Source organism: Haliotis cracherodii, unplaced genomic scaffold (genome assembly GCF_022045235.1).
Source record: "Haliotis cracherodii isolate W230 unplaced genomic scaffold, xgHalCrac1.p SCAF_3, whole genome shotgun sequence".
In the NCBI taxonomy this organism is placed as follows: Eukaryota; Metazoa; Mollusca; class Gastropoda; order Lepetellida; family Haliotidae; genus Haliotis; species Haliotis cracherodii.
This window is the reverse complement of record NW_027266286.1, coordinates 65833210-65853750: the sequence shown is the minus strand read 5'-3', so window position 1 is coordinate 65853750 and position 20541 is coordinate 65833210. Positions and strand designations below refer to the sequence as shown.

Sequence of the window (20541 nt, the reverse complement as noted above, 5' to 3'; positions counted from 1 at the left end):
GTGAATGTTTGTGATGAACATCAATGTGGCTTTAGTATCGGACACGGATCAAAGGTACCATGTTATTTGGATATCATTCTCAGCTCCCTGGGGTGTATACAACACAATCTTCTTCCTGTGCAGATTTGTCAATCTGTACAAGTCGTTAAAAGCCTCAGTGGGTGATAATAACATATATCCTTTAAAATAATTTGTTCGCGTGACAGCTGGATGTCTTGAGAATAAAAGTGAATATATTGAGTGAATGGATTTATCATTATTCTATCAGGGAAGCACCAGAAATGGGATTCAAAGATTGTATGTGGGGGAATCGAACGCGGGACTTCGGAGTGACGAGCGATCGCTATAACAACTGGGCTATCCGACCACCCTGTGTGTCTTGAGAAAGATACGTATGACGGAGATACCGGTTCTGGCAGACACATTGTACCATCCTTTCATATTTGAGTTTATTAGAGAAAATGAAGTTTTGACACCTTTCCCCTTATACACAGGGGTCTCTGCGAGAGTCGTCTGGATTCAGTACGTCCCAGAAGAGGCTAACCGCTACCTTTTCTGACTTGCAACCGTTCACGTACTACGTTGTCGATGTCGTTGCCGTTACGAGAAATCACACTGGGCAGGCCGTCTCCATCAACTTCACGACGCTGGAAGGAAGTAAGTAACCCAATATCCTCGAATGAATCATGATGGCGCGTAGATTCTGCTTCTGCCACATTATTTTACACCCTTCGTGTACCGTTGTATGACGTAGTCTAGTCTTCGTGTGCCCTGGGGCACTGGTGGCCCAGTCAACAAGGGCGCCGCAATTCGCAGTGCAGAGTTACGTCCCCTGGGCATGCCAGTAACCTTTGATTGTAGCGTTCGAATCCCGATTCGTCAAGATTATGTTTCTAGGTTTGTCAGCACCAGACAAGTGCTCGTAAGTTTCGTCAAGGTGGTAAACGTCTGAGATTGCGAGAGTATCTCCTGCATTGATCTGACGCGCCTAGATATAACTGGAATACATGTACTGTTAAAAGCGGTGTTCAACGTAACTCACTCACTCGTTTGTTCTAGAGCCTCGGCAGCCCCAGAACGTTTCCGTACAAGCCGGAACAACACATGCTACCATCAAGTGGTCGATAGCAGGACGCCCTCGTGGTAACACCTCCTATGTCGTCATCACGCGGGACCTCGAGAATCACACATCGTGGGAGACACAGTGCGACAGTAAGAGCTGGATGCTGTTTTTTTATGGTTAGGGATGTAGGAGGTGGGGTGATGGGGATGGGGGAGGGGATAAGATGAAGGGGTGGGCTGGGCTGGGATGAGGGAGGTGGGGTGAAGGGGATGAGTGGGGGATGGGCGGGGGAACGAGATGAGGGGTTGGGCTGGGATGAGGGAGGTGGTGTGAAGGGGATGGGTGGGGTGATGAGATGAGGGGTTGGGCTGGGATGAGGGAGGTGGTGTGAAGGGGATGGGTGGGGTGATGAGATGAGGGGTTGGGCTGGGATGAGGGAGGTGGTGTGAAGGGGATGGGTGGGGTGATGAGATGAGGGGTTGGGCTGGGATGAGGGAGGTGGTGTGAAGGGGATGGGTGGGGTGATGAGATGAGGGGTTGGGCTTGGATGAGGGGTTGGGGTGAAGGGGATGGGTGGGGTGATGAGATGAGGGGTTGGGGTGAAGGGGGTGGGGGATGAGATGAGGGGGTTGGGTGGGATGATGGGTGGACTGGGATGAAGGGGTGGGGTGGGGTGAAGAGGATGGGCTGGGATGAGGAAGGTGGGGGTGAAGCGGATGGGTGGGGTGATGAGATAGGGGGTTGGGGTGGGATGAGGGAGGTAGGGTGAAGGGGAAGGGCGGGATGGGCTGGGATAAGGGGGTGGGGATGAAGGGGTTGGTGTGAGGGGTTTGGAATGAGGGGTTTGGGTGGGATGAGGGAAGTGGGGTTAAGGGGATGGGTGGGGTGTTGAGATAGGGGTTTGGGTGGGATGAGGGGGTGTGGTGAAGGGGATGGGTGGGTAGAGATGAGGGAGGTGGGGTGGAGGGGATTGGCGGGGTGTTCTGGGATGAGGGAGGTGGTGTGAAGGGGGTGGGGTGGCCTTGGATGAGGGAGGTGTGGTGAAAGGGATGGGCGGGGTGATGAGATAGGGGGTTGGGGTGGATGAGGGGGTGGGGTGAAAGGGATGGGCGGGTAGGGATGAGGGAGGTGGGGTGGAGGGAATGAGCGGGGTGATGAGATAGGGGGTTGGGGTGGATGAGGGGGTGGGGTGAAGGGGATGGGCGGGATGGGTGGGGTGGGAGGGATGGGCGGGTAGGGATGAGGGAGGTGGGGTGGAGGGGATGGGCGGGTTGGGGTGGGACGAGGGGGTGGGATGAAGGGGATGGGCGGGTAGGGATGAGGGAGGTGGGCTGGAGTTGATGGGCGGGGTGGGCTGGAGTGAGGGAGATGGGGTGAAGGGGATGGCGAGGGAGTTGGGTGGGGTAAGCGGATGGGATGATAGAGGTGGGTGGGGTGAGGGGATTGGTCCTGGTGGGTGGGGTGAGCTGGGATGATAACAATTGATGAAAATCAATAATGATTGATTCTGATATTTAAAGTGAATAAGGAATACCAGTGATTTCTGCGCTTGACTTGTAGCTTCATTTTGTCTTCAATTTGCCCAGAACGACACTGTAGTGTGGTTGGTCTGACGCCATACTGGAACTACACATCAACAGTGAGGGCGAAAAATACGAAGGATACAAAACTCTCCAACAACGTCAGTTTCTCAACGGAGGAAGACGGTGAGAGGTGTTTACACTATACCAAGCTCACGCTTTCACTTGTTTATTTGTTTGTTTGTTTGTTTGTTGTTTAACGCCGCACTCCAGCAATATTCCAGCTATTTGACGGCGGATTGACATCATGAGCATTGATGTACACAATTGGGATACGATGACATGCATGAACCAAGTCAGCGAGCCTGACCACTCGATCCCGTTAGTCGCCCCTAACTAAAGTCGCCTTTTAGGGCAAGAATGGGGTTTGAAGACCTATTCTACCCTGGAATTATCAGGGGTCTTACGCGTTCACTATGAACCACAGATCTTATAATTAGAACCGGGATTGGGCCGGATACGCTCCCCTTTTCGCGAACACGTGGTATCATCAATATTTGAACGTGATTCACATGCTCATGATATTTCTGTTGAATATGGAAAGGGTTTTTATCGCTTTTAATAAATATTTTCGAAATTATGATCTTAGTCAGTGTACTGTGGCCTCCATAACTGCAAAAATTATACGGCTATATTGCCGTATGTGTCACGTACCTTGTGTCGTGTACCATGTATCATTATTTACCACGAATCATGTGCCACGTACCATGTATTTTGTATCATGGGTTACAGTTCCGGGACCGGTGACTGAGTTAAATGTGACGGGTGTCAATAATATCCTCGATTTGAGATCGCTGACCATCACCTGGAGGCCCCCGACACTGAGGGAGAGGCGCGGCAGGATCCGGGGATACATCGTGCACGTGCAGTGCCAGGGGGTGAGTGAACCAACGACAGCCTGGTAAATCTGTGATGTGTGACTTGTAAAGTAGGCAGAGCGGTAAATTTGTGATGTGTGACTTGTAAAGTAGGCAGAGCGGTAAATCTGTGATGTGTGACTTGTAAAGTAGGCAGAGCGGTAAATCTGTGATGTGTGACTTGTTAAGTAGGCCAAGTGGTAAAACTGTGATGTGTGACTTGTAAAGAAGGCAGAGCGGTAAAACTGTGATGTGTGACTTGTAAAGTGGTAAAACTGTGATGTGTGACTTGTAAAGTGGTAAAACTGTGATGTGAGACTTGTAAAGTGGTAAAACTGTGATGTGTGACTTGTAAAGTGGTAAAACTGTGATGTGTGACTTGTAAAGTGGGCAGAGTGGTAAAACTGTGATGTGTGACTTGTAAAGCGGTAAATCTGTGATGTGTGACTTGTAAAGTAGGCAGAGTGGTAAAACAGTGATGTGTGACTTGTAAAGTGGTAAAACTGTGATGTGTGACTTGTAAAGTGGTAAAACTGTGATGTGTGACTTGTAAAGTGGTAAAACTGTGATGTGTGACTTGTAAAGTGGTAAAACTGTGATGTGTGACTTGTAAAGTGGTAAAATTGTGATGTTTGACTTGTAAAGTAGGCAGAGTGGTAAAACTGTGATGTGTGACTTCTAAAGTGGTAAAACTGTAATGTTTGACTTGTAAAGTAGGCAGAGTGGTAAAACTGTGATGTGTGACTTGTAAAGTGGCAGAACTGTGATGTGTGACTTGTAAAGTAGGCCAAGTGGTAAAATTGTTAAGACGTGACATGTAAAGTAGGTCATCTGGTAAAACTGTTGGAGGTGTGACATGTAAAGCAGGTCATATGGTAAAACTGTGGGAGGTGTGAGATGTAAAGTAGGTCATCAGGTAAAACCGTGAGGGGTGACATGTAAAGCAGGTCATCTGGTAAAACTGTGGGAGGTGTGTAAAGTAGGTCATCTGGTAAAACTGTTAGGAAGATGTGCACTTGAAGGACTTACCACTATAGCCGGTGAGGATAAAACCCTACCTTGTGGAAAGACTGGATGTATTTGATGACAACTCCTAACAGAATAAGAATGAAAAAAATGATCGGTTTAGTTTAGTTACTATTTAAAACAATGAGAAATCAGATAAGTTGATGTTGTCGGATGGAAAGGTTGCTGGGCCATTAACCACCCACCCCTAAACTTAAGTAAATATATCCGAAATCGAACTTTTGAACTGGTCCCTTATGTGTCTATGTTTGTACCTCAAAGGTGTTAGGACGCATTTGGCATGAGATCACAGGTAGTCATTTACTGACACACACTCATACATAGACTTGACAGCAGATGTCTGCGCTAGAAGTAAACAACAAGGACAGCAACAAGAACTACTGCTACTACTACTACTACTACTACTACTACTACTACTGCTACGACTTCTACTACTACTACTACTACTACTACTACTACTACTACTGCTACGACTTCTACTACTACTACTACTACTACGACTTCTACTACTACTACTACTACTACTACTACTACGACTTCTACTACTACTACTACTACTACTACTACGACTTCTACTACTACTACTACTACTACGACTTCTACTACTACTACTACTACTACGACTTCTACTACTACTACTACTACGACTTCTACTACTACTACTACTACTACGACTACTACGACTTTTACTACCTCTACCACTACTACTACTACGACTTCTGCTACTACCATTACTACTACTACGACTTCTACTACTGCTGCTACTACTACCACTACTACTACTACTACTACTACTACTACCACTACTACTGCTGCTACTACTACTACTACTACTACTACTACTTCTACTACTACTACTACTACTACTACTACTACGACTACTACTACTACTACTACTACCACTACTACTGCTGCTACTACTACTACCACTACTACTACTCCTGCTGCTGCTACTACTACTACTATCACTACTGCTGCTGCTACTACTACTACTACTCCTGCTGCTGCTGCTACTACTACTACTACTACTACCACTACTACTGCTGCTACTACTACTACTACTACCACTACTACTGCTACGACTACGACTACGACTACGACTACGGCTACAACTACTACTACTACTACTACTACGACTACTATTGCTGCTGCTGCTACCATTACTTCCATTTATGAAAAGCCGGATTTTTCTCCAGTATTACTAACGTACTGAACTCGTATGTTTAGAAATTATCGTCGTGGAAGATGAATGAGACAACGCTAACGTTAAATAGAGATGTGCAGCCGGAGTGCCGCTACAACATCACGGTGAGTGGCCAGATGTACCTCCTCATCACTGGATGACAACCCTCACATACACCGATGGTGGTCGTATATCCAGAGGAGATTTACAGTGTCACGTTGTGCTATACCTGGAGTTTGAATTCTCGTGTAAAGTAACTTAACGGAACACATATTTATGCATATATTTTAAATTATAATGCAATAGAATATACATCCATAGCCATGATAACTGTTACATCAAGTCTTTAAGGAAGTGCATGCTTTCTAAGATCCATGGCATGGAAGGGGGCACGGGTGGCCCTGTCGTCTAATGCGCCGCGATTCTCTGTGCAGAGTTGCGTCCCTTGAGCACGCCAGAAACCTATGCATTGTGGGTTCGAATCCCGGTTCGACCCGTTTATGTTTCTAGGTTTGTCAGCACCATACCCGTGCTCGTGGGTTTCACCGAAGTGGTAAACGTCTGAGGCCTGCGTGACTTCGCGCTTTCCTCCTACATTAAACTGACACGCCGTGATATAACTGGAATACTGTTCAAAGCGGCGTTAAACCCAACTCACTCATGGAATGGAAAATGAATTGCTTTTAATTGTGACAGAATTTTTAGTCTTGAGGAGGATCTTTGAAAAAATAATCATTAATGAATTGGTTTTAATGTCAAAATGGACATACAAGTAAAAAGTTACATTCATCTTATATTTTATTAAAACAACACAGCTGAGAGATTCTGCCTTCTCTTTGAATTCTGCGGTGTCTACCTGATTCAATAAGGAGATTTTGAGAACTGCATCTAAATCGGGCTACGCCAACCGGAATTTCTTTAAATCTTGATCGATAAAAAACACGAAAATAATCTTTAAAGTATACACCCATGTTTAATGGTGCCTAGAAATTAAACAAAGAAGTAATGGTTATTCGATGGTGATGCATTTGATATGGGTATCATAGCTGTGTCTTGGGCCTTAAGTTTGCATTGTTTCGGCGACTTTTTTCATCCTGGTAATTTTTGGGGTCGAATTCAATTTTGAAATTTGTTTTACCCGTTATTTTACTCTAGCTTTTTTAAAACTGGATCGCAAATGCCTACACATTGCAACAATATGTCAATTTATTATTATAGAATATTATTTCATATAATGTGTTAAGACCATTTTGAATCCACGTATGATATCCGTCTCTACCACATTTGCAGGTGTTTGCTTCTACAAGTAAAGGGAATGGCAGCCGGGTGAGCCGTCAGTTGACCACAAGACCAGGGGGTAAGGACGCTACCTACTGACCTACAAGCGACAAGGTCACATGACTTCATGGCTTCTGGGTGTTATGCACACTGCTATGGAAGTTCAAATATGTCCAACGTCTAAAACACATTCACACATGGATAAACGATGCAAAATGGTTTATAAAACCGTTAGGAATAATCCAAGTATTGATACATGTAATACGTATAAAACGTCGCGTATGCTGTGCAGAGTTGCGCCCCTTAGCCATGCCTGGATACGCTGCTCGTAGGTTGGAATCCTATATTCACACTGATTTTTAATGTTCCTTGGTTCACGACTTGATAAGCGCATACAACCAATGTCACTGTGGGTTGTCCTTCCATAAAAAGTCCAGTAAACTATCTTTCAAAGAATTGTTTAACTCACAAACTCACTCAGTCACTCACTCAAGGGGCGGTCGGGTAGCCTAGTGGTTAAAGCGTTCGCTCGTCACACCGAAGACCCGGGTTTGATTCCCGACATGGGTATAATGTGTGAAGCCCATTTCTGGTGTCCCCCGCCGTGATATTGCTGGAATATTGCTAAAAGCGGCGTAAAACCATACTTACTCACTCAAGCCATACTTCATCAAATTATGATATCGTTGTTATGTTGTGAATGATATACGTATTATGGTTGTTATCTACCAGCTCCGCCAGAGATGGGAAGGAGGGTCATGACATCCAACAGCCGAGTGGACGACCCAAAGCGCCAGATCGCGATAATCGTACCACGTGACGTTTGCAACAGCTCCAATGGGAAGGTGCGAGTTTGGGGCGTGGTTGTTCTCAGAAACATAGACCAACATCAAGGTGAGACATAGTAATTTTCTGAAATTCCAGACGAATTATGTTTTTTTACATTTAATACCTCGATATCCCCATGGTAACGATTGTAATCACACCCTTCATGTTAAAAGGTTGTATTGTTCCCATTGTGTAGTTTAAAAAGTCAAGGTCACATGCAATTAAATACATTGCCAGTGTTTCCCTGGCAACTGATTCGCTTACCAAACAATTTATTTTCGTTTATGTTCCTATTGACCGAAAATACACGCAGGTCACGCCCACTTAAGGACCACTGTTTCCTGATTGGCTGATGATATATATAATGGGCGGTGCTTGTGTTACATTTTTCCGCTGAACGATGTCACTAATTTCGCATAGTTGTCCACAGTTTTTTTGGATGTTATTAATTTGATAAGCAGCATGTGAAGTTGTTGTTGACGTATATATTTTTAAGAATTCAGGTGTTTGCGAGTATGAGGGTTATAACCGTTAAAACTTTGTCGTAAGTGGTTTTTAAAGGCTTGATTCCAACATGCCAGTCCGTCATTAACATTATGCGCTTAAAGAGTTTTTAAGTGATGAATAAAATTATGTTTACTCTGATACATATTCGAGTAATATGTTATCATATATGATTAGGTAGTGAGTCATCGTTATGTGTGAGTGAGGAGTATGGTTTTACGCCGCTTTTAGCAATATTCCAGCAATGTCACGGCGGGGGACACTAGAAGTGGGCTTCACACATTGTACCCATGTCGGGAATCGAACCCGGGTCTTCGGCGTGACGAGCGAACGCTATTACCACTAGGCTACCCAACCGCCCCGAGTCATCGTTATGAGATCTCTTGCTCATTGGCTCATGAGTCTAGCATATACTGGTTAACCTATTCACATGGTGACAATACCTTACTGTAACAGGAGCATTGACTTGCAATGTCCAGACTCATTCTGAAAGTGGCAACAAGTTGTGGAGCACACACCTTCTTTAAAGTGTGTCCGCAGTCGTGATGTTGCTGCGATACTGCCGGCAGCGTTGTGCAACCACGCCCACATTTTTCAATGTGACCATGGCGACATCTTCAACTAAACTTTCAAGCAAAATGAAGTATACACTTGAAAATTGGATTTGACCAAAATATCACAAACGTTATCAAAACCTAACTAGGTTGAAACAGTCGGCGAAACACTGCGAACGTCAGTTCGAAACAACAAGTGCATCACCATTAAATAACCATCATTTGTTTGTTTTATTTCTAGCCACTATCAAACATGGTTGCACTCTTTCCTCTGCCCTGCAGTTTATGTAGGGGTGTTCATGTTGTACGTGGTGGTGTTTGTGTATAATGGCGAGGTCCCTGAAAGATCCTTTGTTTCTGGGTTGAAGGACGATACCGTGGACAGAGAGATGGCTATTTCCGCCGCTACCTGCCGTCCCAGATCGTCATCAACAAGTCGGTGGATCACTGTGACTTCAGGCAGGATAATGGTAACTGAAAGATTTTGTTGCAACTTTCGATAATAACAGTGTTGTCATTGAATGGCTTTATTAACGCCGTATTGCTCCGTGTGTGATAACACTGTGTTGCGTGGTGTGGGGCGTCACTAATCATTAGATGTGAAAGACTGAGTTTTCAGAAGTTGAGAAAAGTGGTATTTTCATTGGAGTGAACAAAACACTTGATATTTCACTGCTGTGAACTTTACACTTTGACGGAACTATTGTCAAACAAGAGTGACCTCCCCTCAAATTGTCTCCCTTTATCGTAAGTGTCTGGCCTGTTCACAAACTGTTGACTTCCTTTTTACGTTAGTTCCACATTAACAAGACAAAATAATGACAGATGGTCATTTATTGAGTTAATATCGCTTCGTGGTTTTTTTTAGTCTCTTTTAAAACTCCAGTGTATGGTTTGTCATGATGTTCCACTGTGTATTGTTTGTCATGATGTTCCACTGTGTATTGTCTGTCGTGAATCCCCCTGTCTATTGTTTGTCATGAATTCCCCTGTATATTGTTTGTCTTGATGTTCCCCTGTGTATTGTTTGTCGTGATGTTCCCCTGTTTATTGTTTGTCGTGAATTCCCCTGTAAGTCGTGAATTCCCCGGTATATTGTTTTTCGTGAATTCCCCTGTATATTGTTTTTCGTGAATTCCCCTGTGTATTGTTTGTCGTGAATTCCCCTGTGTATTGTTTGTCGTGAATTCCCCTGTGTATTGTCTGTCGTGAATTCCCCTGTATGTCGTGAATTCCCCTGTGTATTGTTTGTCGTGAATTCCCCTGTGTATTGTTTTTCGTGAATTCCCCTGTGTATTGTTTTTCGTGAATTCCCCTGTATATTGTTTGTCGTGATGTTCCCCTGCATATTGTTTGTCGTGAATTCCCCTGTATATTGTTTTTCGTGAATTCCCCTGTATATTGTTTGTCGTGAATTCCCCTGTGTATTGTTTGTCGTGATGTTCCCCTGTATATTGTTTGTCGTGATGTTCCCCTGTATATTGTTTATCGTGATGTTCCCCTGTATATTGTTTGTCGTGATGTTCCCCTGTATATTGTTTGTCGTGATGTTCCCCTGTATATTGTTTATCGTGATGTTCCCCTGTACATTGTTTGTCGTGATGTTCCCCTGTATATTGTTTGTCGTGAATTCCCCTGTGTATTGTCTGTCGTGAATTATTCCCCTGTGTATTGTCTGTCGTGAATTCCCCTGTATATTGTTTGTCTTGATGTTCCCCTGTGTATTGTTTGTCGTGATGTTCCCCTGTTTATTGTTTGTCGTGAATTCCCCTGTATATTGTTTGTCGTGATGTTCCCCTGCATATTGTTTGTCGTGAATTCCCCTGTATATTGTTTGTCTTGAATTCCCCTGTATATTGTTTGTCGTGAATTCCCCTGTATATTGTTTGTCGTGAAGTTACACTGTGTATTATTTATTTGACACCAGACGTAATTATCGGAGATGGCCGGTGCGGAAACGATGTCTGCAACAACCGCCTGAAGCCCGCCAGCAAGTATAGGTACACACTCGCCACCGGCCATTTTGCATGTATTATATAATAGACAGTATATGTGCACACAAGGCTGTTGTCACATACATGTTCATTATAGCAATACCACTATGTCACTGCACGTCACAGTTCAGCTTAATACCATCGTCTAAATACACGTCACATATATATTCTTAATACGAGACCGCCCCCGTGGTCTTACGGTAGAGCATCCGCCCGGAGAGCGGAAGGTCCGGGGTTCGATCCCCAGCCGCCTCATACCAAAATACGTTAAAAGATGGTACTTGTTGTTACCCTGTCTGGCGCTCGGCATTAAGGGGCTAAAACAAGGACTGGTTGTCTCGGAGTCAGTATACTGTGTCTGAGTGGGGTATTCATGTTAAACTGCGGCATGGTATCTCAGTGTGCTAGCACTATAAATCGGCATCATTCCGAACTAGTACAAACAGCCACACACACACACACACACACACACACACACACACATACACGTGCATGCACGTCGCTATATAAGTGCAATAATCCTGGACCCGAAGTTAAACCCCATTAAATTTTCACCTCACCTCTTAACTGCTCGTCACATCTTGCTTAATACCTCTGTCTAACTGCACGTGACATATGTGCTTATCACCATATCATAAATACACGTACTTGATGTGCTTAATGATATAAAAGAAGTATATATATTCCTAACACCACTGTCAGAATGCACGGAACATATGTGTATAATACCATTGTCGTGACATATGCTAAACACTCTTCCTGTTCACGAACACCTGGTATCATTACCATTTGATAGTGATTCATAAACACACCTTTAGACATAGCCGGAATGGTACTGTCGACTCTGCTTTATGCAGAGATTTCAAATTGATATGGAAAGGGTTTTGTCGCTTTATTTAACACTATTGTTTAAATGGACGGCATGTATGTGTTTGTCACAATTTACTAGATTAGCTGCAAATCTGTACAGAGCACCTCTCCGTAACTGCATCTAAAGCTCGGGCTTGATATCGTTGTTCTGTAATATGTATTTCACAATGCGTTTAACTGTAGAATACCTAGGACCTCGTTCCATTCTCGTTGTATAGTATAGGAGGCACCTACACAGATACCTCCGCTGTCTAAAATGTTGCTTTTCGAAATCCTACTCCATCCAACCTTCATAATACATAACCTCTGAATATGACCTTGATCTGACAAGGCCACATAGGTGCTCGTTTCTCTCTAACTCATTTCAAATGTTAAAAAACGTCTACGATCTGCAATAATTTAAGCTTTCCTTATATATTAAACTTACATGTCTTGAAATGACTGAAATACTGTTCAAAGCTGCGGCATAAAATTCAGCTCACTCACTTTTAATGGCTCTGTGTTCCAGGTTTGTTGTGTTCGCATGCACTGCCACGGGCTGCAGCGACACACCCCCCTCTTCGTTTCTGGAGACAGGTATGTACAATGTTAGAGTGATCTCAACAATATGATTTTTAAATGGCCCTGCCTAAAACGTGTGTTATTCGCCTGAATTTCCACTCAGGTCATCTTCCCGAGGCAAGAGAGTTGACTGCCTACAAAAGTCCAGTTTCCACCCTTCTTCGAACTAGGCTGGAATTCCTGGGCTCAATCGTAGCGCCACCAGTGGCTATTACGAGTTATGTCCATTCTATGCCTCTCCTCTGGACCAATCAGATTCCACCTCTCGTTTCACTTCCATTCGCTTCAAACAAAATGGCGGCGCCCAGTCAAGACGATCTGGTTCACAATCAATATCTATGTTGTTATTAAACGGATCATACACCGCAAAGTGCATCAAATCAGGCGAGCACCTTGATTAAAAACATGATAAGATTTGGAAAATATCTGCTGACAACGAGTTGGCGGTGCACATGCTTTGTAAATCCTGCAATCGACCGAAATCTGCACGACGGTTTACGAACCGGATTTCGATTTCGTTGCGCGCTTTTGATTGGACTGTGCATAGACTCGTTAGTCCAGCCAACATATAACTCCATAATACCAGTTCGGCAAGGGTGGAAACTGGACTTCAGTCAGTTAACTCCCCTGCCTCGGGAAGATGACTCAGGTAGGACTGTTATTACTTACTATCCCATGTACATGTTGATGTGTTGATGTTACAGCCAGCGAGGAGGAGAAGTCAAACACGCACATAGTGGGAGCGGTTGCTGGCATCGTGCTGATAGCCCTGTCGTCGTTGTTGGCCGCGGTGCTGTACAAGCTGTGGCGGAAGAGGTAAGAAAGGGGGCCGGAAGTGAGCACTGGGCTTGTCATCCTCTTTCAGTATAGTCAGATAATTCGAGAGAAGGTGGGTAGCAGTGAGATCGAACTGAAAAAATCCCAGATCACTCGACCAGGGCCCCGTTCCACAAAGCGATCTTAGCTCTAAGAGGAACGTAATTCCCATGCTTTGACATAGACGTACGAAAGTCGTAGTGCTACGATCACTTTGTGAAACGGGCCCCAGGGCCGAAACAGAAAAAAAACGTTGACATGTTTGAATACATGGACACTGAGGAGGTATTCGGCCTCAGAACATCAACGAGAAACATGGATTGGCCAAACACTTGCATGCAGTACACTCCCACTAAGGCTGGATCATCCTAGAACCTAGAACATCTTAGTGACTGAGTGAGTGAGTTGGGTTTAACGCCGCTTTTAACATTATTCCAGTTATATCGCGGCGTGTCAGCTTAATGTGGTGATGCATGTCTCAGACGTTTACCACTTCGGTGAAACCCACGAGCACGGGTATGGTGCTGACAATCCTTGAAACATAATCGGGGCGAACCCTGATTCGAACCCACAATCATAGGTTTCTGGCGTGCCTAAGGCACGCAACTCTGCACAGCGAATCGCGGCGCCTTAGACGACTTGGCCACCCGTGCACCATAGAACATCTTAGCAGCGTTCACAGAATGATGCGACCGTGAAGATCCGGGTTAGAATTGGTCTTCAGACCGCCGTCATATAGCTGGAATGTTGCTAAATGCGGGGTTAAATAACAAAACAAACACACAAACACAGAGTGATGCATAGTTTCACCTACATTGATGGATGCATAGTTTCATCTACAGTGAATGATGCACAGTTTCACCTTCATTGAAAGATGCATAGTTTCATTTACACTGAATGATGCATAGTTTCACCTGCATTGAATGATGCATAGATTTATCTACACTGAATGATGCATAGTTTCACCTACATTGAATGATGCATAGTTTCATCTACACTGAATGATGCACAGTTTCACCTACATTGAATGATGCATAGTTTCACCTACATTGAAAGATGCATAGTTTCATCTACACTGAATGATGCATAGTTTCACCTACATTGAATGATGCATAGTTTCAACTACACTGAATGATGCATAGTTTCACCTACATTGAATGATGCATATTTTCATCTACACTGAATGATGCATAGTTTCACCTACATTGAATGATGCATAGTTTCACCTTCATTGAAAGATGCATAGTTTCATCTACACTGAATGATGCATAGTTTCACCTACATTGAATGATGCATAGTTTCATCTACACTGAATGATGCATAGTTTCAATTACATTGAATGATGCATAGTTTCACCTACATTGAATGATGCATAGTTTCAACTACGTTGATTTTTATTCCAGGACCGCTGTACGCCCCAGTGTCCACTTCGACCCGGCGACCATCGAGCTGGGAGCCAAGAAGGCGAGCATTGTGTCGCAGTCCCAGAAGTCAAGGTATGTCGGGCATACACAGTGAACCTCAGGGCATACCTAATCACCAGTATGTGTCCTAGCCTATGATTGGCCAATACACGCCATTGCGGTATATAAACAAAGCGACCAAAAACTTTCCATATCCGATAGAAATCTTTGCATAAAGCTGTGTCGAGAGTACGATATCATAAGAATGTGTTTATGAATCACTATCAAATAGTGTTCACAGAAAGGTGAGCTTGTCCTGCCCTACCGGTGACACCCGCCCCGTCACAAACACATGCAAAGACATATCAATCTTTTTGTCACTGATGTGCGCGTCAAATTTAGAAGTGTCCTCCACATGTTTACCATAAAACGTTTTGAAAGCTTCACCGATGGCTTAAAAGTTGTAACCTTGAACAAACAACTTCTGTGCAAGAGTTCTATGACGCTCTTTGAAGTCCTGGTGGAAAGAGCATGCTCGATTATATCTCAAAAGTTGTGAAATGTAAACGCTAATCCAATAGACAATTTCATGAGTGTTTGTATGTACATGTAACGACAATCATACCGGTGTCGAATACATTCATAGTGGGATTGTGACGTGTTTCAGACCTGTGAAGCTCCAGAATTTCTCGGACCACGTGGAACAGTTACACAGAGACTCCAACCTCGGCTTTGCAGAGGAATTTAAGGTAGACACCTCCACATTAAAACACCACCTTACACCTTTGTGGTGTCTGGATGTACTTTTCATTTTGCCGTCTATGTCCCAATGTTTACAACGCTTTATTAACAGTGACCTGACACTCACGAGACATTTCAAATAATAGGTGTGATTTTTACCTTTCTCTATGATGAAGCTCTTTGACAAACTGCTCCGACGAACTTAAATGATAAACATGTATCACTGTATTACATATGTCGAAGCTCATACAGCTATCCTTTTAACGAACCCCACATAAACATCCCTAAAGCGAATTACTGCTATGTACTCCTCAAAGTTATAACGAATCTACATGACTCACCGTATAACGAATCTCTATTACGAATCTTCACGATGTGCCCTATAACGAATCTACATGACTCACCCTATAACGAATCTCTATTACGAATCTCCACGATGTTATCTATGACGAATCTCAATTATTAATCTCTATGACGAACACTATGACGAACCCTATGACGAATCTCTCTGGCGTGTTTGACAGATGGTAGCGCAGGTGTGTGGGCGGCATCCTACAAAGTCAGCAGAACAGCAGGCGTGTCGTACAAAGAACCGATACACCAACGTCCTTCCATGTGAGTTTAACGGCCTGCTTCGCATCCATGTACATGCAGATGCGTATCTTGAAATTTTACATTTCTGAAGCATTTTCTTTTGAATGATGATTTGATACAAACTATGTAACGGGAAACAGATGCATATGCAAAAAAACAAACAAACAAAAAATAATACTAACCCTCTCTGCACTGAGATGACCAACCCATGGTCAGCCAATCACATCAATCTGACCACCTGTTTTTTTGTGTGTAGATGACCACTCCAGGGTCAAGCTGTTGTCCCAGGACGACGAGGAGGGCTCCGACTACATCAACGCCAACTTCATCACGGCAAGTTCAGTTACACGAATTGGGCCTTTGGGTCTTATAAGCACCAGAACCACCGCCCCTTCATCAATTGTAGTTTCGTTCCCCTAAACCACCCAAACAATGTTAAAACTGACGTATTGTTTAAGGTGTCCCGTGAAAAGTCCGAGTCTTCAGCAAACCATGTTTGTTTTAAGAGGCGACTAACGGGATAGGGTGGTCTGGCTCGCTGACCTGGTTCATGCATGTAATCGTATCCCAAATGCGTAGATCGATATCCATGATGTCAATCACTAGATTGTCTGGTCCAGATTCGATTAATTTACAGACCGCCGTCAAATAGGTGGAATATTGCGGCGTTAAACGACAAACAAACAACTTGTTTAAGGTAGCGTTAAACCAAAATGATTCCCTTTTCCCACCATGTCGAAATAATGTCTTTTAAAACATCTGTCAATGCGTGTGGTCACATCTATTTTTTTTGTCTCGTTTCCAAATGTCTTGCAAAAGGCAACGAAAATCCTAGGCACTGTTCCTCTTCGTCCTACCTCTTTCTGGTCCCAGGACTGAGATAGTAACGCTGTTCTGTACATTGACAGGGCTACAACTGTAAGCGGGAGTACATCGCCGCCCAGGGCCCGCTGCCCAGCACGAAGGACGACTTCTGGAGACTCATCTGGGAACAGAGGATCAGCATGGTCGTCATGTTGACGCAATGCAAGGAGAAGGGCAGGGTGAGACACGTCACGTGATGATCATGTGGTGCATGCTCCACAGCCGCGTGTCCCGACACGTCCTCGTTATGTCTGGGGCTGTTGACTATGGGTTCTCCTGGAGTGAGTGAGTGAATGTTGTTTGATGCCATCGTTAGCAATGTTCCAGCTTTATTCTTGAAATCTGTGTATACGTGTCCTGACTTCTGTACAGTGAGTGAGTGAGTGAGTGAGTGAGTGAGTTTTGTTTTTACGCCGTTTTTAGCAATATTCAAGCAACATCACGGCGGGGGACACCAGAAATGGGCTTTACACATTGTACCCATGTCGGGAATCGAACCCGTGTCTTCGGCATGACGAGCGAACGCTTTAACCACCAGGCTACCCGACCGCCCCTCTTCTGTACAGTAAACTATGATTATAACGAACTCAAAGGGGCCACTTGTTTTAGTTCGTTATAACCGTAGTTCGTTATAAGCATATATACAGCATAGATACACCAGTGGCCGGGACAAGAAAATAACTTCGTCATATCCGTCAGTTCGTTATAAGCGTGTTCGTTATAAACGTAGTTTACTGTATAAATGTTCCCAGATCAAGTGTGAGAAGTACTGGCCAGACAACACTGAACCTGTTTACTTCGGGGACCTCATAGTGCAACTCCGCTCAGAGTCCGTCCTACCAGACTACGTCATCCGGATACTTGACGTCAGACAGGTACTAGCCTCGTTCTCACTATGACATAATGATAACGTTAAATACTAGCCCTGTTCTCACGTTTACGCAGGGATTATGACGGGCATCCTATACCCAATAACGGGAACATCCAGGTGTCTCCACGAACATGACGACCTTTTCACCGATGCTTTTCATGACTGCAAAAAATAAAATGTCCAGAACGTATTTGCTTTTTCTATCCACCCATGTGCAACGTGAATCACGACTTACAGGTGACCCCATGAACAAACACTGGGTGCGTGCACATATAAGCCCCGTTCTGACTTTTACATGAGTTTTTTTTTGCGTTTGATTAAATTGTCCCTTTATCTCGAAATAAGGAGATACATGTGAAGATCACGATTATTATTAATCGTAGCAGAAAAACAAAATGTACTCAGAACGATATATTCAATCAATTTGAATTTGTGTCAAATTTAACTGTTTTGTTGTTACCAGGGTAACAAAAGGCGAGTGCTACGTCACTTCCACTTCCTGAAGTGGCCCGACTTTGGCTGTCCCGAAAGAACATGCCTCCTTCTCAACTTTGTGTCGGCGGTGCGCGCGCACATGCCCCACAACCAAGAGGGACCAACGGTTGTACATTGCAGGTATGTGTGTGGGTAGGAAGACTGTCAACACGTGCATCGCAGACAGAACGTGCATTCATAAACAGGTATCAAAGTTGACATTGTTTTCAACTTCTTTAAAATTGTATATATGGTAATGCGACCTTTCGGAAAGGCGCTTGTTTGTTTGTTGGTTAACACACCACAGCAGAGTCCAGCGGTATGTAAATAATCGCGTTTGGACCTGACAATCTAGTGATTGACATAAAGAGCATCCATTTACAAAGTTGGGGTACTATGTCATGCAGGGTTACCGGCGCTAGTACCTTTATCAGGCGTCATTTCTAAGTAAAGGCACTAGCGTCCTTACCGAAGCTTGCTAGCTTGTGAAACGTGTCTTCGTTCATTCTACAACGTAGAAAATAGCAGTTAAAGATATTACAAAGGTACATTATGAAACGTCCTGCTAAGAAAATGACGCTATGGAACCCTGTTTCAAGTGATGTAACACTGATTGTTACGGGTAGCTTGTTCTGCTTCCAGTGCGGGTGTAGGTCGAACTGGCACGTTCATTGCCGTGGACGTCTTGCTGCAACAGATCCGAGACTACGGCGAGTTGGACATCTTTGGCCTCGTGCTGCAGATGAGGAACAACCGACCCCACATGGTCCAGACAGAGGTGGGTAGGACGTCTACAGTGCGGAGAACCAAGCGAAATGGTTGAACGTCTATTGCAAACTGGTACTGAGGGGCCGGTCCTATATTATTGGGAGGAGTGGATCAGAGGGAATAAAAATTATGACAGTCTGTAGGGGCATTTTGCCTTTTCGGGGAGGGTCATGAAAAATATGTACAAGGACATGGGGAGGGTCATCCAATTCCAAAATATGACGACAAGCATTAGGGGAGGGTAATTATGTTCCGTATCAACAGTCCCCCCCCCCACTCCCCCCCCCCCCCCCAACCCAACGCGCAATACCATAACGCACTTGCAGCAAGTGATCTGATACATATATGAGCAATTGAAGTGTACACAAACCACGCCGTACACAACGCAAACGACAGTTGTTTGGGAATTTAAGCAAGGAACCCGTTGTCACGGTTTGCCGTGATCCTTTGACCTTTAGTTCGAACCTAGATTATTATCCTTGGTCTACAGACACCATACCCATTCTGGTTGGCTTTGAATGTCCTCTCATTCCACACTGAGCACACCGTGATGTGACCCACTCATTCAGTTCCATCAGTACAGTTACAGCTAATCGGCTCCACTGTAACGTTGACCTTCTGTGCCCACAGAGTCAGTACATCTATATCCACGACTGCATCCGTGACGCTCTTCAGGAAGAAACTGACGATGAATGCGAGATGGAGGAAGAAGAAGAAGAGGAGGAAGAGGAGGAACGTGAGTACTATAATCTCGGATAAAGTCACCATGTTAAGGCACCAAGTCCAAATACACACTGTGTTCAGGCAACAGGTCCGCGTACAATCTGTGTTCAGGCACCAGGTCCGAGTACACTCTGTGTTAAGGCACCAGGTCCGAGTACACACTGTGTTAAGGCACCAGGTCCGAGTACACACTGTGTTAAGGCACCATGTCTAAGTACACTCTGTGTTAAGGCACCAGGTCCGAGTACACTCTGTGTTAAGGCACCAGGTCCGAGTACACTCTGTGTTAAGGCACCAGGTCCGAGTACACTCTGTGTTAAGGCACCATGTCTAAGTACACTCTGTGTTAAGGCACCAGGTCCGAGTACACTCTGTGTTAAGGCACCAGGTCCGAGTACACTCTGTGTTAAGGCACCAGGTCCGAGTACACTCTGTGTTAAGGCATCAGATCCGAGTACACTCTGTGTTAAGGCATCAGATCCGAGTACACTCTGTGTTAAGGCACCAGATCCGAGTACACACTCTGTGTTAAGGCATCAGATCCGAGTACACACTCTGTGTTAAGGCACCAGGTCCGAGTACACTCTATGTTAAGGCACCAGGTCCGAGTACACTCTGTGTTAAGGCACCAGGTCCAAGTACACTCTGTGTTAAGGCACCAGGGCCGAGTACACTCTGTGTATTCAGGCATCAGATCCGAGTACACACTGTGTTAAGGCACCAGGTCAAAGTACACACTGTATTTAGGCACCATGTCCAAGTACACTCTGTGTTAAGGCACCATGTCCAAGTACACACTGTGTTAAGGCACCATGTCCGAGTACACTCTGTGTTAAGGCACCAGGTCCGAGTACACACTGTGTTAAGGCACCAGGTCTAAGTACACTCTGTGTTAAGGCACCATGTCTAAGTACACTCTGTGTTAAGGCACCAGGTCCAAGTACACTCTGTGTTAAGGCACCTTGTCCGAGTACACTCTGTGTTAAGGC

General features: G+C 44.6%; 1 protein-coding gene across 1 annotated transcript in view; it reads left to right on the top strand.

Annotated features, from left to right (window-relative positions):
* Positions 1-20541, top strand: part of LOC139473728 (receptor-type tyrosine-protein phosphatase H-like) — a 44971-nt gene that overhangs the window by 13204 nt on the left and 11226 nt on the right. The window contains exons 8-27 of the mRNA XM_071256450.1: positions 495-657; positions 1060-1212; positions 2650-2769; positions 3376-3521; positions 5754-5834; positions 7000-7066; positions 7720-7881; positions 9242-9343; positions 10801-10873; positions 12246-12313; positions 13003-13114; positions 14518-14610; positions 15185-15266; positions 15783-15873; positions 16109-16185; positions 16761-16895; positions 17469-17591; positions 18051-18202; positions 18704-18839; positions 19460-19565. Coding sequence (XP_071112551.1) covers positions 495-657; positions 1060-1212; positions 2650-2769; positions 3376-3521; positions 5754-5834; positions 7000-7066; positions 7720-7881; positions 9242-9343; positions 10801-10873; positions 12246-12313; positions 13003-13114; positions 14518-14610; positions 15185-15266; positions 15783-15873; positions 16109-16185; positions 16761-16895; positions 17469-17591; positions 18051-18202; positions 18704-18839; positions 19460-19565 — 2242 coding nt within the window. The remainder of the gene's footprint in view (positions 1-494; positions 658-1059; positions 1213-2649; positions 2770-3375; positions 3522-5753; positions 5835-6999; positions 7067-7719; positions 7882-9241; positions 9344-10800; positions 10874-12245; positions 12314-13002; positions 13115-14517; positions 14611-15184; positions 15267-15782; positions 15874-16108; positions 16186-16760; positions 16896-17468; positions 17592-18050; positions 18203-18703; positions 18840-19459; positions 19566-20541) is intronic.